General features: G+C 41.3%; 1 protein-coding gene across 1 annotated transcript in view; it reads left to right on the forward strand.

Annotated features, from left to right (window-relative positions):
• LOC140393540 (achaete-scute homolog 5-like) overlaps window positions 1–4,471 on the forward strand; it is an 87,924-nt gene extending 83,453 nt beyond the window's left edge. The window contains exon 2 of the mRNA XM_072479835.1: window positions 3,345–4,471. Within this exon, the coding sequence (XP_072335936.1) occupies window positions 3,890–4,471 (582 nt within the window). The 5' untranslated portion in view covers window positions 3,345–3,889. The remainder of the gene's footprint in view (window positions 1–3,344) is intronic.
• The last annotated feature ends 12,819 nt before the right edge of the window (window positions 4,472–17,290 follow it).

Raw genomic sequence — 17,290 nt, forward strand, 5'->3', positions numbered from 1 at the left:
CCACCCTCTACCCAGACACATACAAGACAGACACAAGCTAAGGGTTGGCGAGGAATAAAAAAAACAGGGATTAAAGGGGTAGGTCTGAGATGAGTCTTCACTACTGTGGTTGCAACCTCTGCATAATAGATTTACTCGAGAAGTTCAGGTTGACGCAATTCTGTCCTTCAACCACCAGATAGTGTTTCGCCTAAGAATTCAAGGTCAGGGTGATTCCGTTCTTCAGCCACCAGGTGGAGTTAAGTCCGGGGTGTTCCAACCAGTGTTGTTATTGTTGCCGGCCACCAGATAGTGCTGTATACAGGATGATTAGGTCGGTGCACTTTTGTCTTTCTACCACCAGGTGGAGCTTTTGCCTCCCTGTGAGAACGATACAGCTCTGATACGTTTAGCAGTTTTTACTTTTACAGTTTTACAAGACTGGCAGTTTTATCACAAATGCTCCCACCTTAAGCTTCAATTCTTCACTCTTCCTAGCACCAGAACACACAGTTCAAAGGTTACTGACCTTTGGGAAAACTTGCACTTTCACACCCACGATCTCTTTCCAAGTTCTGAAGATTGTCTGTGCTCCTTTAAACAAGGACATCATCACGGTTTTGGCTAGAATGCCTCTTAAAATCATCCTGCAGAGAGAGAGAGAGAGAGAGAAGGAGCGAGAGGGAGAATCCTGGGACCTTACTTGCTGGATACTTAACAGAACTGAACAAAATATGGCACTCTCCAGAAGACCGGCCTTCTTTCTTGAAAGTTTCTGACTGGCTTCACCAACCACAGGCTGCGATAGGAGAAGGCTGAAAAGTCCACATACACAAATTGGCTGCTTGCCAAATCGATCAAACGACATCACAGATTCTGCCACAGAACCTATAAGGGATGTTTGTGGACCAGCCCATCAGAACAGAGGGGTTTTCCAGTGTCCAAAGACTACAAACCAGCGAGGCTGGTTTAGCACAGGGCTAAGTCGCTGGCTTTGAAAGCAGGCCAAGGCAGGCCAGCAGCACAGTTTAATTCCCGTACCAGCCTCCCCGAACAGGTGCTGGAATGTGGCGACTAGGGGCTTTTCACAGTAACTCCATTGAAGCCTACTTGTGACAATAAGCGATTTTCATTCATTTTTCATTCATTTAATTTAAACAGAAATCCCAAAGGGCGCAGTAACTTTGTAGCAGCTAACCTGAAGAACGTAGATCAGAACAGGCAGCAGGACGGGCATTAATAGCGAACATAAGACAGACAAACCATATCCTAACAATAATGATACTTTTTGTTTCCTCAACTCCAATCTCAACTGATGTGACATCAGAGCACAAGACTGCTCACACCAGCCGCTATCTAACACCAGTCAGAGGTCGAGTGAGAATATTTCTCTCCAAAACTGGTGGAAAATGAACGAGCTGGTGCAGGGTCAGTGCTGCCATAACCTTGCCTTCCTGGCCCTCTCTCCGAACAAGAACTAGAATCCCAATCTTGCCCTGCAGTGCAGAAACTATCTCTGAGAAGAAGGACCACTCAATGGGCCATAACTCAACTGCATCAGCAAGTTGAGGAGAGTGGGTGAGGTGATACTAACAAACCCAATGATGTATGTTTGCTATGAACTCCAAGATTTCAAACCCTAGCACTTTAAATACAGCATCCTTAAACTGCAGATGGCAAATGTTATTTTAAATTCATTCTCGGGAAGTGGGAAGATGGTTGGTTTGGTACAATTCAGTGCACCACTGGGTAACTGGCTTGTAGGTTAAGTCAATCATATGGGTCTGAAGTCACATCCGGGCCAGACAGGGTAAGGCTGGCAGGGTTTATTCCCTAAGGACCTCTGTAAACCTTTTGGGGTTTGACAGTAATCTGATAGCTTCATGGTCATGTTTAAGGAGAACCGATTTCTATAAATTTTAATTTGATTTGATTTATTGTCACATGTGCTGAAGTACAGAGAAAAGTATTTTTCTGTCGCCGGGGGAGCATACACAGTACGTATATAGTAGACAAAAAGAATGATCAACAGAGAACATTGACAAATGGTTCATCGACAAACAGTGATTGGTTACAGTGCGGAACAAGGGGCCAAACAAAGCAAATACATGAGCAACAGCAGCATAGGGTGTCGTGAATAGTGTCTTACAGGGAACAGATCCGTCCGAGGGAGAGTCGTTGAGGAGTCTTGTAGCTGTGGGGAAGAAGTTGTTCCTATGTCTGGATGTGCAGGTCTTCAGACTTCTGTACCTTCTGCCTGATGGAAAGGTCTGGAAGAAGGCAATGCCTGGGTGGGAGGGGTCTCTGATAATGCTGTCTGCCTTCCTGAGGCAGCGGGAGGTGTATACAGAATCAATGAGGGGGTGGCAAGCTTGTGTGATGCGTTGGGCTGAGTTCACCACACTCTGCAGTTACTTGGGATCTTGGACCGAGCAGTTGCCATGCCAGGCTGTGATGCAGCCGGATAGGATGCTCTCTATCGCACATCTGTAGAAGTCTATGAGAGTCATAGTGAGATTTGAATTCTCACTCGCTGGGGTTTTAGCCCAGTCACATCACTACACTACCAGAACGGCCAATCACTGCAATGGCTGCTCAAAGCAAAACAAAGAGTAAAATCAAATCAAAATGCTTCCGATGCTGGAAATCTGAAATAAAAACATAAAATGCTGGATAAACTCAGCACCTGTAAAAAAAGAAACAGAGTTAACATCTCGAGTCTGTATAACTCTTCTTCAGCACTTGAAATGTTGGGCGGGATTTTCCTCACATATCCTGGCGTGTTCTGCAGTGCCGGAGGGCGGTTCACCAGTGGCTGGCATCTGGTTTCCCTTTGAATGCACTCCTCACCGTTGGGAACCCCATGACGGGGCTGCATTTGTTGACGGGACCCGAAGATCCTGCCAGCGTGAATGGCCAGAAAATGCTGTCTGTTAAGTGTGTTTCTCTCCGCAGATGCTGCCAGACTTGCTGAGTTTATCCAGCATTTTCAACCCTACAACAGAAAGTAGTTGAGGCCAAAATGTTGTGTAATTTCAAGAAGGAATTAGATAAAGCTCTTGGGGCTAAAGGGATAAAGGGATATGGGGGGAAGGTGGGATCAGGGTATTGAACTTGATCAGTCATGATCATAATAAATGGCAGAGCAGGCTTGAAGGGCCAAATTGCCTCCTCCTGTTTCTATTTTCTATTTATGACTGTATGTTTCTCTTTTTATTGCAGCAAACATTAACTGTACAATTCTTGCAATACAACTTGCCAATCAATCAGCAACCCATTCTCCTGTAGCATAAATTGTTGTGTCCTTTGAAATTTGACATTCTTGAATTTGTCTTGGCTTCGGTAACATGTCTCTTTTTTTTCAGCAAGATTCGTGTACAATTGTTGGGCAATCGCTATGGTGAACTGTCGTCAAACGTTTCCGATTTGAGTGAACTTCCTCAACATTACCCCTTGGTTTTGGTCTTCATGGAGACAGATGATTGCAATTTTGGGTCACTCATGGTGTGGCATAAGGAAGACTCTCGCTGCTTCAGAAACTGCTCAGACTTAAAGAGACGACCCCGGGTTCAGTGTTAAGGAGAAGCTCCGAACCCAAAGAGGCTCTGAGATAGAGGAGCCCCCAAAGCTTAGAGTTAGGGGGAGAGACTGAGCACTCTGAGAAAAGGAGGAGTCTCGCTGTTCAATCTGCCTGACCACAGCTTCAATCTCTCAATCTAAAGTGGAGTTTGACGTGCGCTATTTAAAAAGAACCCAACTCTGATATCCGGGGGCTGTGCAGCAGAAAGAAAAATCTATCTCCTGTGTGATACCACTCTCAGGGGCCAGTGCAGTCTAACCAAGAGCTGGTTTAATTTTTTACGATCTGACAATTCTGGGACTTATTCTTTATTTTGCTGCAGAACCCAAGATGAACAGTAATTATCCCAGGTCGCTGATAGACAGGAGACCAATGACTGCCCCTAATTGTATGCAATTAGGTATGCCTCTGCCCCCGAACCCATCCACACATCAACCCCATGGGGACAGTTTAACACATGTCCCATTTCTGGTCTATCCAACCAACCTGGAGTCAACCTATTATGATAGTTACGGAAGCATGTTTCCCTACATGCCCTTCCATGGTCACTTTGGTGTCTATGACTGTCCCTTTGAGCCAGCCTTCATTCAAAAGAGAAATGAGAGGGAGAGGCAGAGGGTCAAGTGTGTAAACGAGGGCTATGCCAGACTCCGCGATCACCTCCCAGGAACAACGTCAGAGAAACGTTTGAGCAAAGTGGAAACCTTGCGTGCAGCCATCAGGTACATCAAGTACCTCGAGGACTTACTCAGCAACAGCCCTGACAGGACACCGCAGTTAAGAGAGGAGCCCCAGAGGGATATTAAGGTTCATGACTCTCCTGTCTCCAAGCAAGACTGTAATAGTGATGGGGAATCAAAAAACTCCTCGCCATACTGTGAGTCAGAGGTTTCCAGCTCTGAGCGAAGCTGACAGTATAGCTTTCAAAAATAACTTTACAATTAATAATCATTCAAGCACCAATGAGCAATTCATCAAAATTCCAGTTTTGTGTTTTATAAAAGTTATAATAAATAAAAGATGCTTAAGACAATGCAGTGTTTTTATTGTGATTAGCACAGCATCAGTAACAGAGAATGATAATTATGAGGGGAAAATAATTACCACAGGTGAATTGCAGGATAAACAATTACCGCTGGTGAATTTTGGGATAAACAACGTCTGCAGGTGAATTGTGGGATGAACAATTACCGTAGGTGAATTGTGGGATAAACAATTACCGCTGGTGAATTTTTGGATAAACAACTTCTGCAGGTGAATTGTGGGATAAACAATTACCGTAGGTGAATTGTGGGATAAACAATTACCACAGGTGCATTGAGGGATAAACATTACCACAGGTGAATTTGGGGATTAACAATTACTGCGAGGGAATTACAGGATAAACAATTATCGCAGGGGAATTGTGAGATAAATAATGGCCGCTAGGGAGTTGATGGATAATCAATTACCGCTATGGAATTGCACGATGTATGATTATCACTGGGGAATTGCAGAATAAACAATTATCACTGGGAATTCAGATATAAAAGGTTACCACTGTGGAATTGTGCGATAAACAATTACCACAGGTGAATTATGGGATAACCAATTACCTCAGGGGAACTGTGGGATCAACAATTACCGCTAGGGAATTGTGGGATAAACAATTACCGCTGGTGAATTGTGGGATAAACAATTACCGCTCGTGAATTATGGGATAAACAATTACCACAGGGGATTTGTGCGTTAAACAATTATCGCAGGGGAATTGTGGGTTAAACAATTACCACAGATGAATTATGGGACAAACAATTATTACAGGGGTTTGTGGGATAAACAATTACCGTAGGTGGATTGTGGGATAAACAATTACCACAGGTGAATTGTGGGTTAAACAATTACCGCAGGTTAATTGTGGGATAAACAATTACCACAGGTAAATTGTGAGATAAACAATTTCCGCGAGGGAATTGAGGGTTAAACAATGACTGCAGGTGAATTGTGGGATAAATAATTACCGTAGGTGAATTGTGGAATAAACAATTACCGCAGGTGAATTGTGGGATAAACAATAACCACAGGTGAATTGTGAGATAAACAATTTCTGCGAGGGAATTGTGGGTTAAACAATGACCGCAGGTGAATTGTGGGATAAACAATTACCACAGGTGAATTGTGGGATAAACACCTACCACAGGGTAATTGTGGGATAAACAATTACTGGTGGTAAATTGTAGGATAAACAATTATCATCGGGGAATTGTGGGATGAACAACCACCGCAGGTGAATTGTGGGATAAACAATTACAGCAGGTTAATTGTGGGATAACCAATTACCGCAGGTGAATAGTGGGATAGGCAACTACCGCAGGTGAATTTTGGGATAAACAACTACCGGAGGTGAATTGTGGGATAAACAATTTCTGCGAGGGAATTGTGGGTTAAACAATGACCGCAGGTGAATTGTGGGATAAACAATTACCGCAGGTGAATTGTGGGATAAACACCTACCACAGGGTAATTGTGGGATAAACAATTACTGGTGGTGAATTGTAGGATAAACAATTTTCATCGGGGAATTGTGGGATGAACAATTACTGCAGGTGAATTCTGGGATAAATAATTACTGCAGGTGAATTGTGGGATAAATAATTACAGCAGATGAATTGTGGGATAAATAATTACCACAGGTGAATTGTGAGATAAACAACTAATGCAGGTGAATTGTGGGAGAAACAATTTCCGCAGGTGAATTGTGGGATAAATAATTAGTGCAGGTGAATCGTGTGATGAACAATTACCGCAAGTGAATTGTGGGATAAACAATTACACCAGGGGAATTGTGGGATAAACATTATCCCAGATGAATTGCGGGATAAATAATACCACAGATGAACTGCGGGATAAACAATACCATAGTGTAAGTGTGGGATGAAAAAATACAGCTGGGGAATCGTGGGGTAAACAATTACCATTGAGTATGGCAGGATAAATAATTATGGCATGTGATTTGTTGTATCAACATTACTGCAGGTGAATTGTGGGATAAACAATTACCGAAGGTGAATTGTGGGATAAACAATTACTACAGAGGATGTCTGCGAAAAACAATAACCAGAGGTGAATTGCGGGATGAACAATTATAGCAGCTGAATTGTGGGATAAACAATTAATGCAGGTGAATTATAGGATAAACAATTACTGCAGGTGAATTGTAGAATAAACATTTACTGCAGGTGAATTGAGGGGTAAACAATTACAGCAGGTGAATTGTGGAATAAACTTATCCACAGGTGCATTGTTTTTTTTTAATCCACATTTTATGGAGGTATTTCTTTGGCATTGTAACAGCAACAAAAACAACAATGTACATAACAAGGGAAATATAAACACAGTGCAAATACCGCCTCCCTCTCCCACAGGTCCTACCATTGCTTACCCCCTAATCTACGCTAGCCTAACCTCCTCTCCCCTCCCCCCCCTTCTGCTGACGATTAATTATCTGCGAAGAAGTCGATGAATGGGTGCCACCTCCAGGCGAACCGTAACACAGACTCTCTCATGGCAAACTTAATTTTCTCCTGGCAGAGGAAGCCAGCCATGTTCTAAAGCCAGGTCTCCGATTTTGGGGTCTTTGAGTCCCTCCATGCTAGTAATATGCGCCTCCGGGCTACCAGGGAACCAAAGGCCAGAACATCTGCTTCTTTCTCCTCCTGGATTCCCGGATCCTGCGACACCCCAAAAATCGCCACCTCTGGACTCATTGCCACCCTCGTATTTAATACCGCGGACATGGCGTTGGCAAACCCCTGCCAAAACCCCCTCAATTTGGGACATGCCCAGAACATCTGGACATGGTTCGATGGCCCACCCGCGCACTTGGCACTCCTATCCTCCACCCCAAAGAATCTGCTCATCCTGGCCACGGTCTTGTGAGCCCGGTGAACAACCTTAAATTGGATCAGGCTGAGCCTGGCACATGTTGCGGTCACGTTGACACTACCCAACGCGTCCGCCAAGAGGTGAATTGTAGGATGAACAATTACCGTAGGTGAATTATGGGTAAACAATTACTGCTGGTGAATTGTGGATGAACAATTACCGCAGGTGTATTGTGGATGAACAATTACCGCAGGAGAATTACGGGATAAACAATTACTGCAGGTGAATTGTGGGATAAACAATAACCGCAGGTGAATTGTGGATGAACAATTACCGCAGGTGAATTGTGGATGAACAATTACCGGAGGAAAATTATGGGATAAACAATTACTGCAGGTGAATTGTGGGATCAACAATTACTGCAGGTGAATTGCAGGATATAAATTATAGCAGGTGAATTGTGGGATAAACAAGTACTGCAGGTGAATTGTGGGATAAATAATTACAGCAGATGAATTGTGGGATAAATAATTACCACAGGTGAATTGTGAGATAAACAACTAATGCAGGTGAATTGTGGATGAACAATTACCGCAGGTGAATTGTGGATGAACAATTACCGCAGGTGAATTGTGGATAAACAATTACTGCAGGTGAATTGTGAGATATACAATTACTGCAGGTGATCTGTGGGATCATCAATTACTGCAGGTGAATTGCAGGATAACCAATTATAGTAGGTGTATTGTGGGATAAACAATTACCGCAGGTGAATTGTGGATGAACAATTACCGCAGGTGAACTGTGGGATAAACAAATACCGCAGGTGAATTGTGAGATAAACAATTACTGCAGGTGATCTGTGGGATCATCAATTACTGCAGGTGAATTGCAGGATAAACAATTATAGTAGGTGAATTGTGGGATAAACAATTACCGCAGGTGAATTGTGGGATAAACAACCACCGCAGGTGAATTGTGGGATAAACAATTACCGCAGGTTAATTGTGGGATAACCAATTACCGCAGGTGAATAGTGGGATAGGCAACTACCGCAGGTGAATTTTGGGATAAACAACTACCGGAGGTGAATTGTGGGATAAACAATTACCGGAGGTTAATTGTGGGATAAACAATTGCTGCAGGTGAATTGTGGGATAAACAATTACCGCCAGGGAATTGTGGGATAACTAATTACCACAGGTTAATTGTGGGATAAACAATTACTGCAGGTGAATTGTGGGATAAACAATTATAGCAGCTGAATTGTGGGATAATCAATTACCGCAGGTGAATTGTGGCATAAATAACTACCGCAGGTGAATTGTGGGATAAACAATTACCGCTAGGGATTTGTGGGATAACCAATTACCGCAGGTGCATTGTGGGATAAACAATTACCGCTGGGAATTGTGGGATAAACAATTACTGTAGGTGAATTGCGGGATAAACAATTACCGCAGGTAAATTGTGGAATAAACAATTACCACTGGCGAATTTTGGGATAAAACGTTACGGCAGGTGAATTGTGAGATAAACAATTACCACAGGTGAATTGTGGGATAAACAATTACAACTGGTGAATTGTGGGATAAACAATTACCGCAGGTGAATTGCAGGACAAACAATAACCGCTGGTGAATTGTGGGATAAACAATTACCGCTAGGGAATTGTGGGATAACCAATTACTACAGGTGAATTGTGGGTTAAACAATTGCCGCTAGGGAATTGTGGGCTAAACAATTACTGCAGGGGAATTGTGGGAAAAACAATTACAACAGGTGAATCGCAAGGTAAACAATTACTGCAGGTGAATTGTGAGATAAACAATAACCGCAGGTGAATTGTGGGATGAACTATAACCGCAGGTGAATTGTGGGATAAACAATTACTGCAGGTGAATTGCAGGATAAACAATAACCGCAGGTGAATTATGGGATAAGCAATTACTGCAGATGAATTGCAGGATAAACACTAACCGCAGGTGAATTATGGGATAAACAATAACTGCAGGTGAATTGTGGGATAAACTATTACTACAGGTGAATTCTGGCATAAACAATTACCGCAGGTGAATTGTGGGATAAATAATGACCCCAGGTGATTTGTGGGATAAACAATTACCACAGTTGAATTGTGGGATAAAAACATTCCGCAGGTGAATTGTGGGAGAAACAATTACCACAGGTGAATTGTGAGATAAACAATTACCGCAGGTGAATAGTGGGTAAACAATTACCGCAGGTGAATTGTGGGATAAACAATTATCGCAGTTGAATAGTGGAATGAACAATTATCGCAGGTGAATTGTGAGATAAACAATTACCGCTGGTGAATTGTGGGCTAAACAATTATCGCAGGTGAATTGTGGGCTAAACAATTATTGCAGGTGAATTGTGGGATAAACAATTATTGCAGGTGAATTGTGGCATAAACAATTACCGCAGGTGAATTGTGAGATAAACAATTACCACAGGTGAATTGTGGGTAAACAATTACCACAGGTGAATTGCGGGTTAAATAATCTCTGCAGGTGAATTGTGGGTAAACAATTACTGCAGGTGAATTGCAGGACAAACAATAACCGCAGGTGAATTGTGGGATAAACAATTACCGCTAGGGAATTGTGGGATAACCAATTACTACAGGTGAATTGTGGGTTAAACAATTGCCGCTAGGGAATTGTGGGCTAAACAATTACAACAGGTGAATCGCAAGATAAACAATTACTGCAGGTGAATTGTGAGATAAACAATAACCGCTGGTGAATTGTGGGATGAACTATAACCGCAGGTGTATTGTGGGATAAACAATTACTGCAGGTGAATTGCAGGATAAACAATAACCGCAGGTGAATTATGGGATAAGCAATTACTGCAGATGAATTGCAGGATAAACACTAACCGCAGGTGAATTATGGGATAAACAATAACTGCAGGTGAATTGTGGGATGAACTATTACCACAGGTGAATTCTGGCATAAACAATTACCGCAGGTGAATTGTGGGATAAATAATGACCCCAGGTGAATTGTGGGATAAACAATTACCACAGGTGAATTGTGGGATAAAAACATTCCGCAGGTGAATTGTGGGAGAAACAATTACCACAGGTGAATTGTGAGATAAACAATTACCGCAGGTGAATAGTGGGTAAACAATTACCGCAGGTGAATTGTGGGATAAACAATTATCGCAGTTGAATAGTGGAATGAACAATTATCGCAGGTGAATTGTGAGATAAACAATTACCGCTGGTGAATTGTGGGCTAAACAATTATCGCAGGTGAATTGTGGGCTAAACAATTATTGCAGGTGAATTGTGGGATAAACAATTATTGCAGGTGAATTGCGGCATAAACAATTACCACAGGTGAATTGTGGGTAAACAATTACCACAGGTGAATTGCGGGTTAAATAATCTCTGCAGGTGAATTGTGGGTAAACAATTACTGCAGGTGAATTGCAGGACAAACAATAACCGCAGGTGAATTGTGGGATAAACAATTACCGCTAGGGAATTGTGGGATAACCAATTACTACAGGTGAATTGTGGGTTAAACAATTGCCGCTAGGGAATTGTGGGCTAAACAATTACAACAGGTGAATCGCAAGATAAACAATTACTGCAGGTGAATTGTGAGATAAACAATAACCGCAGGTGAATTGTGGGATGAACTATAACTGCAGGTGAATTGTGGGATAAACAATTACTGCAGGTGAATTGCAGGATAAACAATAACCGCAGGTGAATTATGGGATAAGCAATTACTGCAGATGAATTGCAGGATAAACACTAACCGCAGGTGAATTATGGGATAAACAATAACTGCAGGTGAATTGTGGGATGAACTATTACCACAGGTGAATTCTGGCATAAACAATTACCGCAGGTGAATTGTGGGATAAATAATGACCCCAGGTGAATTGTGGGATAAACAATTACCACAGGTGAATTGTGGGATAAAAACATTCCGCAGGTGAATTGTGGGAGAAACAATTACCACAGGTGAATTGTGAGATAAACAATTACCGCAGGTGAATAGTGGGTAAACAATTACCGCAGGTGAATTGTGGGATAAACAATTATCGCAGTTGAATAGTGGAATGAACAATTATCGCAGGTGAATTGTGAGATAAACAATTACCGCTGGTGAATTGTGGGCTAAACAATTATCGCAGGTGAATTGTGGGCTAAACAATTATTGCAGGTGAATTGTGGGATAAACAATTATTGCAGGTGAATTGTGGCATAAACAATTACCGCAGGTGAATTGTGAGATAAACAATTACCACAGGTGAATTGTGGGTAAACAATTACCACAGGTGAATTGCGGGATAAATAATCTCTGCAGGTGAATTGTGGGTAAACAATTACTGCAGGTGAATTGTGGGATAAACAATTACCACAGGTGAATTGTGGGATAAACAATTACTGCAAGTGAATTGTGGGATAAACAATTACAAAGGTTGAATTTTGGGTTAAATAATTACTGTAGGTGAATTGTGGGATCAACAATTACTGCAGGTGAATTGCAGGATAAACAATTATAGCAGGTGAATTGTGGGATAAACAATTACTGCAGGTGAATTGTGGGATAAATAATTACTGCAGGTGAATTGTGGGATAAACAAATACCGCAGGTGAATTGTGAGATAAACAATTACTGCAGGTGATCTGTGGGATCATCAATTACTGCAGGTGAATTGCAGGATAAACAATTATAGTAGGTGAATTGTGGGATAAACAATTACTGCAGGTGATCTGTGGGATCATCAATTACTGCAGGTGAATTGCAGGATAAACAATTATAGCAGGTGAATTGTGGGATAAACAATTACTGCAGGGGAATTGTGGGATAAACAAATACCGCAGGTGAATTGTGAGATAAACAATTACTGCAGGTGATCTGTGGGATCATCAATTACTGCAGGTGAATTGCAGGATAAACAATTATAGTAGGTGAATTGTGCGATAAACAATTACCGCAGGTGAATTGCAGGATAAACAATTATAGTAGGTGAATTGTGGGATAAACAATTACCACAGGTTAATTGTGGGATAAGCAATTACCGCAGGTGAATAGTGGGATAGGCAACTACTGCAGGTGAATTTTGGGATAAACAACTACCGGAGGTGAATTGTGGGATAAACAATTACCGCTAGGGAATTGTGGGATAACTAATTACCACAAGTGAATTGTGGGATAAACAATTACCGCTCGGGAATTGTGGGATAAACAATTATAGCAGCTGAATTGTGGGATAAACAATTACCGCAGGTGAATTGTGGCATAAATAACTACCGCAGGTGAATTGTGGGATAACCAATTACCGCTAGGGATTTGTGGGATAACCAATTACCGCAGGTGCATTGTGGGATAAACAATTACCGCTGGGAATTGTGGGATAAACAATTACTGTAGGTGATTTGCGGGATAAACAATTACCGCAGGTAAATTGTGGAATAAACAATTACCACTGGCGAATTTTGGATAAAACGTTACGGCAGGTGATTTGTGGGATAAACAATTACCACTGGTGAATTGTGGGATAAACAAGTACAACTGGTGAATTGTGGGATAAACAATTACCGCAGGTGAATTGCAGGACAAACAATAACTGCAGATGAATTGTGGGATAAACAATTGCCGCTAGGGAATTGTGGGATAACCAATTACTACAGGTGAATTGTGGGTTAAACAATTACCGCTAGGGAATTGTGGGCTAAACAATTACTGCAGGTGAATTGTGGGAAAAACAATTACAACAGGTGAATCGCAAGATAAACAGTTACTGCAGATGAATTGTGAGATAAACAATAACCGCAGGTGAATTGTGGGATGAACTATAACCGCAGGTGAATTGTTGAATAAACAATTACTGCAGGTGAATTTCAGGATAAACAATAACTGCAGGTGAATTGCAGGATAAACAATAACCGCAGGTGAAGTATGGGATAAGCAATTACTGCAGGTGAATTGCAGGATAAACACTAACCGCAGGTGAATTATGGGATAAACAACTATCGCACGTGAATTGTTGAATAAACAATTACGGCAGGTGAATTGCGGGGTAAACAATAACTGCAGCTGAATTGTGGGATAAACAATTACCACATGTGAATTGTGGGATAAACAATAACTGCAGGTGAACTGTGGGAGAAACAATTACCGCAGGTGAATTGTGGGATAAACAATTACCACCTGTGAATTGTGGGATAAACAATTACTGCAGGTGAACTGTGAGATAAACAATTACCATAGGTGAATTGTGGGATAAACAATTACCGCAGGTGAATTGTGGGATAAATAATGACCCCAGGTGAATTGTGGGATAAACAATTACCACAGGTGAATTGTGGAATAAAAACATTCCGCAGGTGAATTGTGGGAGAAACAATTACCACAGGTGAATTGTGGTTAAAAAATTACCGCAGTTGAATTGTGGGATAAACAATTACCGCAGGTGTATTGCAAGATAAACAATTACCGCAGGTGAATTGTGAGATAAACAATTACCGCAGATGAATTGTGGGATAAACAATTATCGCAGGTGAATTGTGGGATGAACAATTACCGCAGGTCAATTGTGGGTAAACAATTACCGCAGGTGAATTATGGGATAAACAATTACCACTGGTAAATTGTGGGATAAACATTTATCGCAGGTGAATTGTGGGCAAACATTTACCGCAGGTGAATTGTGAGATAAACAATTACCGCTGGTGAATTGTGGGCTAAACAATTATCGCAGGTGAATTGTGAGATAAACAATTACCGCTGGTGAATTGTGGGCTAAACAATTATCGCAGGTGAATAGTGGGCTAAAGAATTATCGCAGGTGAATTGCGGCATAAACAATTACCGCAGGTGAATTGTGGGCTAAACAATTATCGCAGGTGAATTGTGGGCTAAACAATTATCGCAGGTGAATTGTGGCATAAACAATTACCGCAGGTGAATTGTGAGATAAACAATTACCACAGGTGAATTGTGGGTAAACAATTACCACAGGTGAATTGCGGGATAAATAATCTCCGCAGGTGAATTGTGGGTAAACAATTACTGCAGGTGAATTGTGGGATAAACAATTACCACAGGTGAATTGTGGGATAAACAATTACTGCAGGTGAATTGTGGGATAAACAATTACCAAAGTTGAATTTTGGGTTCAATAATTACTGTAGGTGAATTGTGGGATCAACAATTACTGCAGGTGAATTGCAGGATAAACAATTACCACAGGTGAATTGTGAGATAAACAACTAATGCAGGTGAATTGTGGATGAACAATTACCGCAGGTGAATTGTGGATGAACAATTCCCGCAGGTGAATTATGGGATAAAAAATCACTGCAGGTGAACTGTGGGATAAATAATTACAGCAGATGAATTGTGGGATAAATAATTACCACAGGTGAATTGTGAGATAAACAACTAATGCAGGTGAATTGTGGATGAACAATTACAGCAGGTGAATTGTGGATGAACAATTCCCGCAGTTGAATTATGGGATAAAAAATTACTGCAGGTGAACTGTGGGATAAACAAATACCGCAGGTGAATTGTGAGATAAACAATTACTGCAGGTGATCTGTAGGATCATCAATTACTGCAGGTGAATTGCAGGATAAACAATTATAGTAGGTGAATTGTGGGATAAACAATTACCGCAGGTTAATTGTGGGATAACCAATTACCGCAGGTGAATAGTGGGCTAGGCAACTACCGCAGGTGAATTTTGGGATAAATAACTACCGGAGGTGAATTGTGGGATAAACAATTACCGTAGGTTAATTGTGGGATAAACAATTGCTGCAAGTAAATTGTGGGATAAACAATTACCGCTAGGGAATTGTGGGATAACTAATTACCACAAGTGAATTGTGGGATAAACAATTACCACTCGGGAATTGTGGGATAAACAATTACTGCAGGTGAATTGTGGGATAAACAATTATAGCAGCTGAATTGTGGGATAAACAATTACCGCAGGTGAATTGTGGGATAAACAATTACCGCTGGGAATTGTGGGATAAACAATTACTGTAGGTGAATTGCGGGATAAACAATTACCGCAGGTAAATTGTGGAATAAACAATTACCACTGGCGAATTTTGGGATAAAACGTTACGGCAGGTGAATTGTGGGATAAACAATTACCACAGGTGAATTGTGGGATAAACAATTACAACTGGTGAATTGTGGGATAAACAATTACCGCAGGTGAATTGCAGGACAAACAATAACTGCAGGTGAATTGTGGGATAAACAATTGCTGCTAGGGAATTGTGGGATAACCAATTACTACAGGTGAATTGTGGGTTAAACAATTACTGCTAGGGAATTGTGAGCTAAACAATTACTGCAGGTGAATTGTGGGAAAAACAATTACAACAGGTGAATCGCAAGATAAACAATTACTGCAGGTGAATTGCAGGATATACAATAACCGCAGGTGAAATATGGGATAAGCAATTACTGCAGGTGAATTGCAGGATAAACACTAACCGCAGGTGAATTATGGGATAAATAACTATCGCACGTGAATTGTTGAATACACAATTACCGCAGGTGAATTTTGGGATAAACAATACCTGCAGGTGAATTGTGGGATAAACAATTACCACATGTGAATTGTGGGATAAACAATAACTGCAGGTGAACTGTGGGATAAACAATTACCGCAGGTGAATTGTGGGATAAACAATTACCACAGGTGAATTGTGGCATAAACAATTACCGCAGGTGAATTGTGGGATAAATAATGACCCCAGGTGAATTGTGGGATAAACAATTACCACAGGTGAATTGTGGGACAAAAACATTCCGCAGGTGAATTGTGGGAGAAACAATTACCACAGGTGAATTGTGGGTAAACAATTACCGCAGTTGAATTGTGGGATAAACAATTACCGCAGGTGTATTGCAAGATAAACAATTACCGCAGGTGAATTGTGAGATAAACAATTACTGCAGGTGAATTGTGGGATAAAGAATTATCGCAGGTGAATTGTGGGATGAACAATTACCGCAGGTGAATTGTGGGTAAACAATTACCGCAGGTGAATTATGGGATAAACAATTACCATGGTAAATTGTGGGATAAACAATTATCGCAGGTGAATTGTGGGTAAACAATGACCGCAGGTGAATTGTGAGATAAACAATTACCGCTGGTGAATTGTGGGCTAAACAATTTTCGCAGGTGAATTATGAGATAACAATTACCGCTGGTGAATTGTGGGCTAAACAATTATCGCAGGTGAATTGTGGGCTAAACAATTATCGCAGGTGAATTGTGGCATAAACAATTACCACAGGTGAATTGTGAGATAAACAATTACCGCAGGTGAATTGCGGGATAAATAATCTCCGCAGGTGAATTGTGGGTAAACAATTACCGCAGGTGAATTGTGAGATAAACAATTACCACAGGTGAATTGTGGGATAAACAATTACTGCAAGTGAATTGTGGGATAAACAATTACCAAAGTTGAAGTTTGCGTTCAACAATTACTGTAGGTGAATTGTGGGATAAACAATTATCGCAGCTGAGTTCTCGGATAAACAATTACCGCAGGTGAGTTATAGGATAAACAATTACCGCAGGAGAATAGTGGGCTAGGCAACTACCGCAGGTGAATTTTGGGATAAATAACTACCGGAGGTGAATTGTGGGATAAACAATTACCGTAGGTTAATTGTGGGATAAACAATTGCTGCAAGTAAATTGTGGGATAAACAATTACCGCTAGGGAATTGTGGGATAACTAATTACCACAAGTGAATTGTGGGATAAACAATTACCACTAGGGAATTGTGGGATAAACAATTACTGCAGGTGAATTGTGGGATAAACAAT

Source organism: Scyliorhinus torazame, chromosome 17 (assembly GCF_047496885.1).
Source record: "Scyliorhinus torazame isolate Kashiwa2021f chromosome 17, sScyTor2.1, whole genome shotgun sequence".
NCBI lineage: Eukaryota > Metazoa > Chordata > Chondrichthyes > Carcharhiniformes > Scyliorhinidae > Scyliorhinus > Scyliorhinus torazame.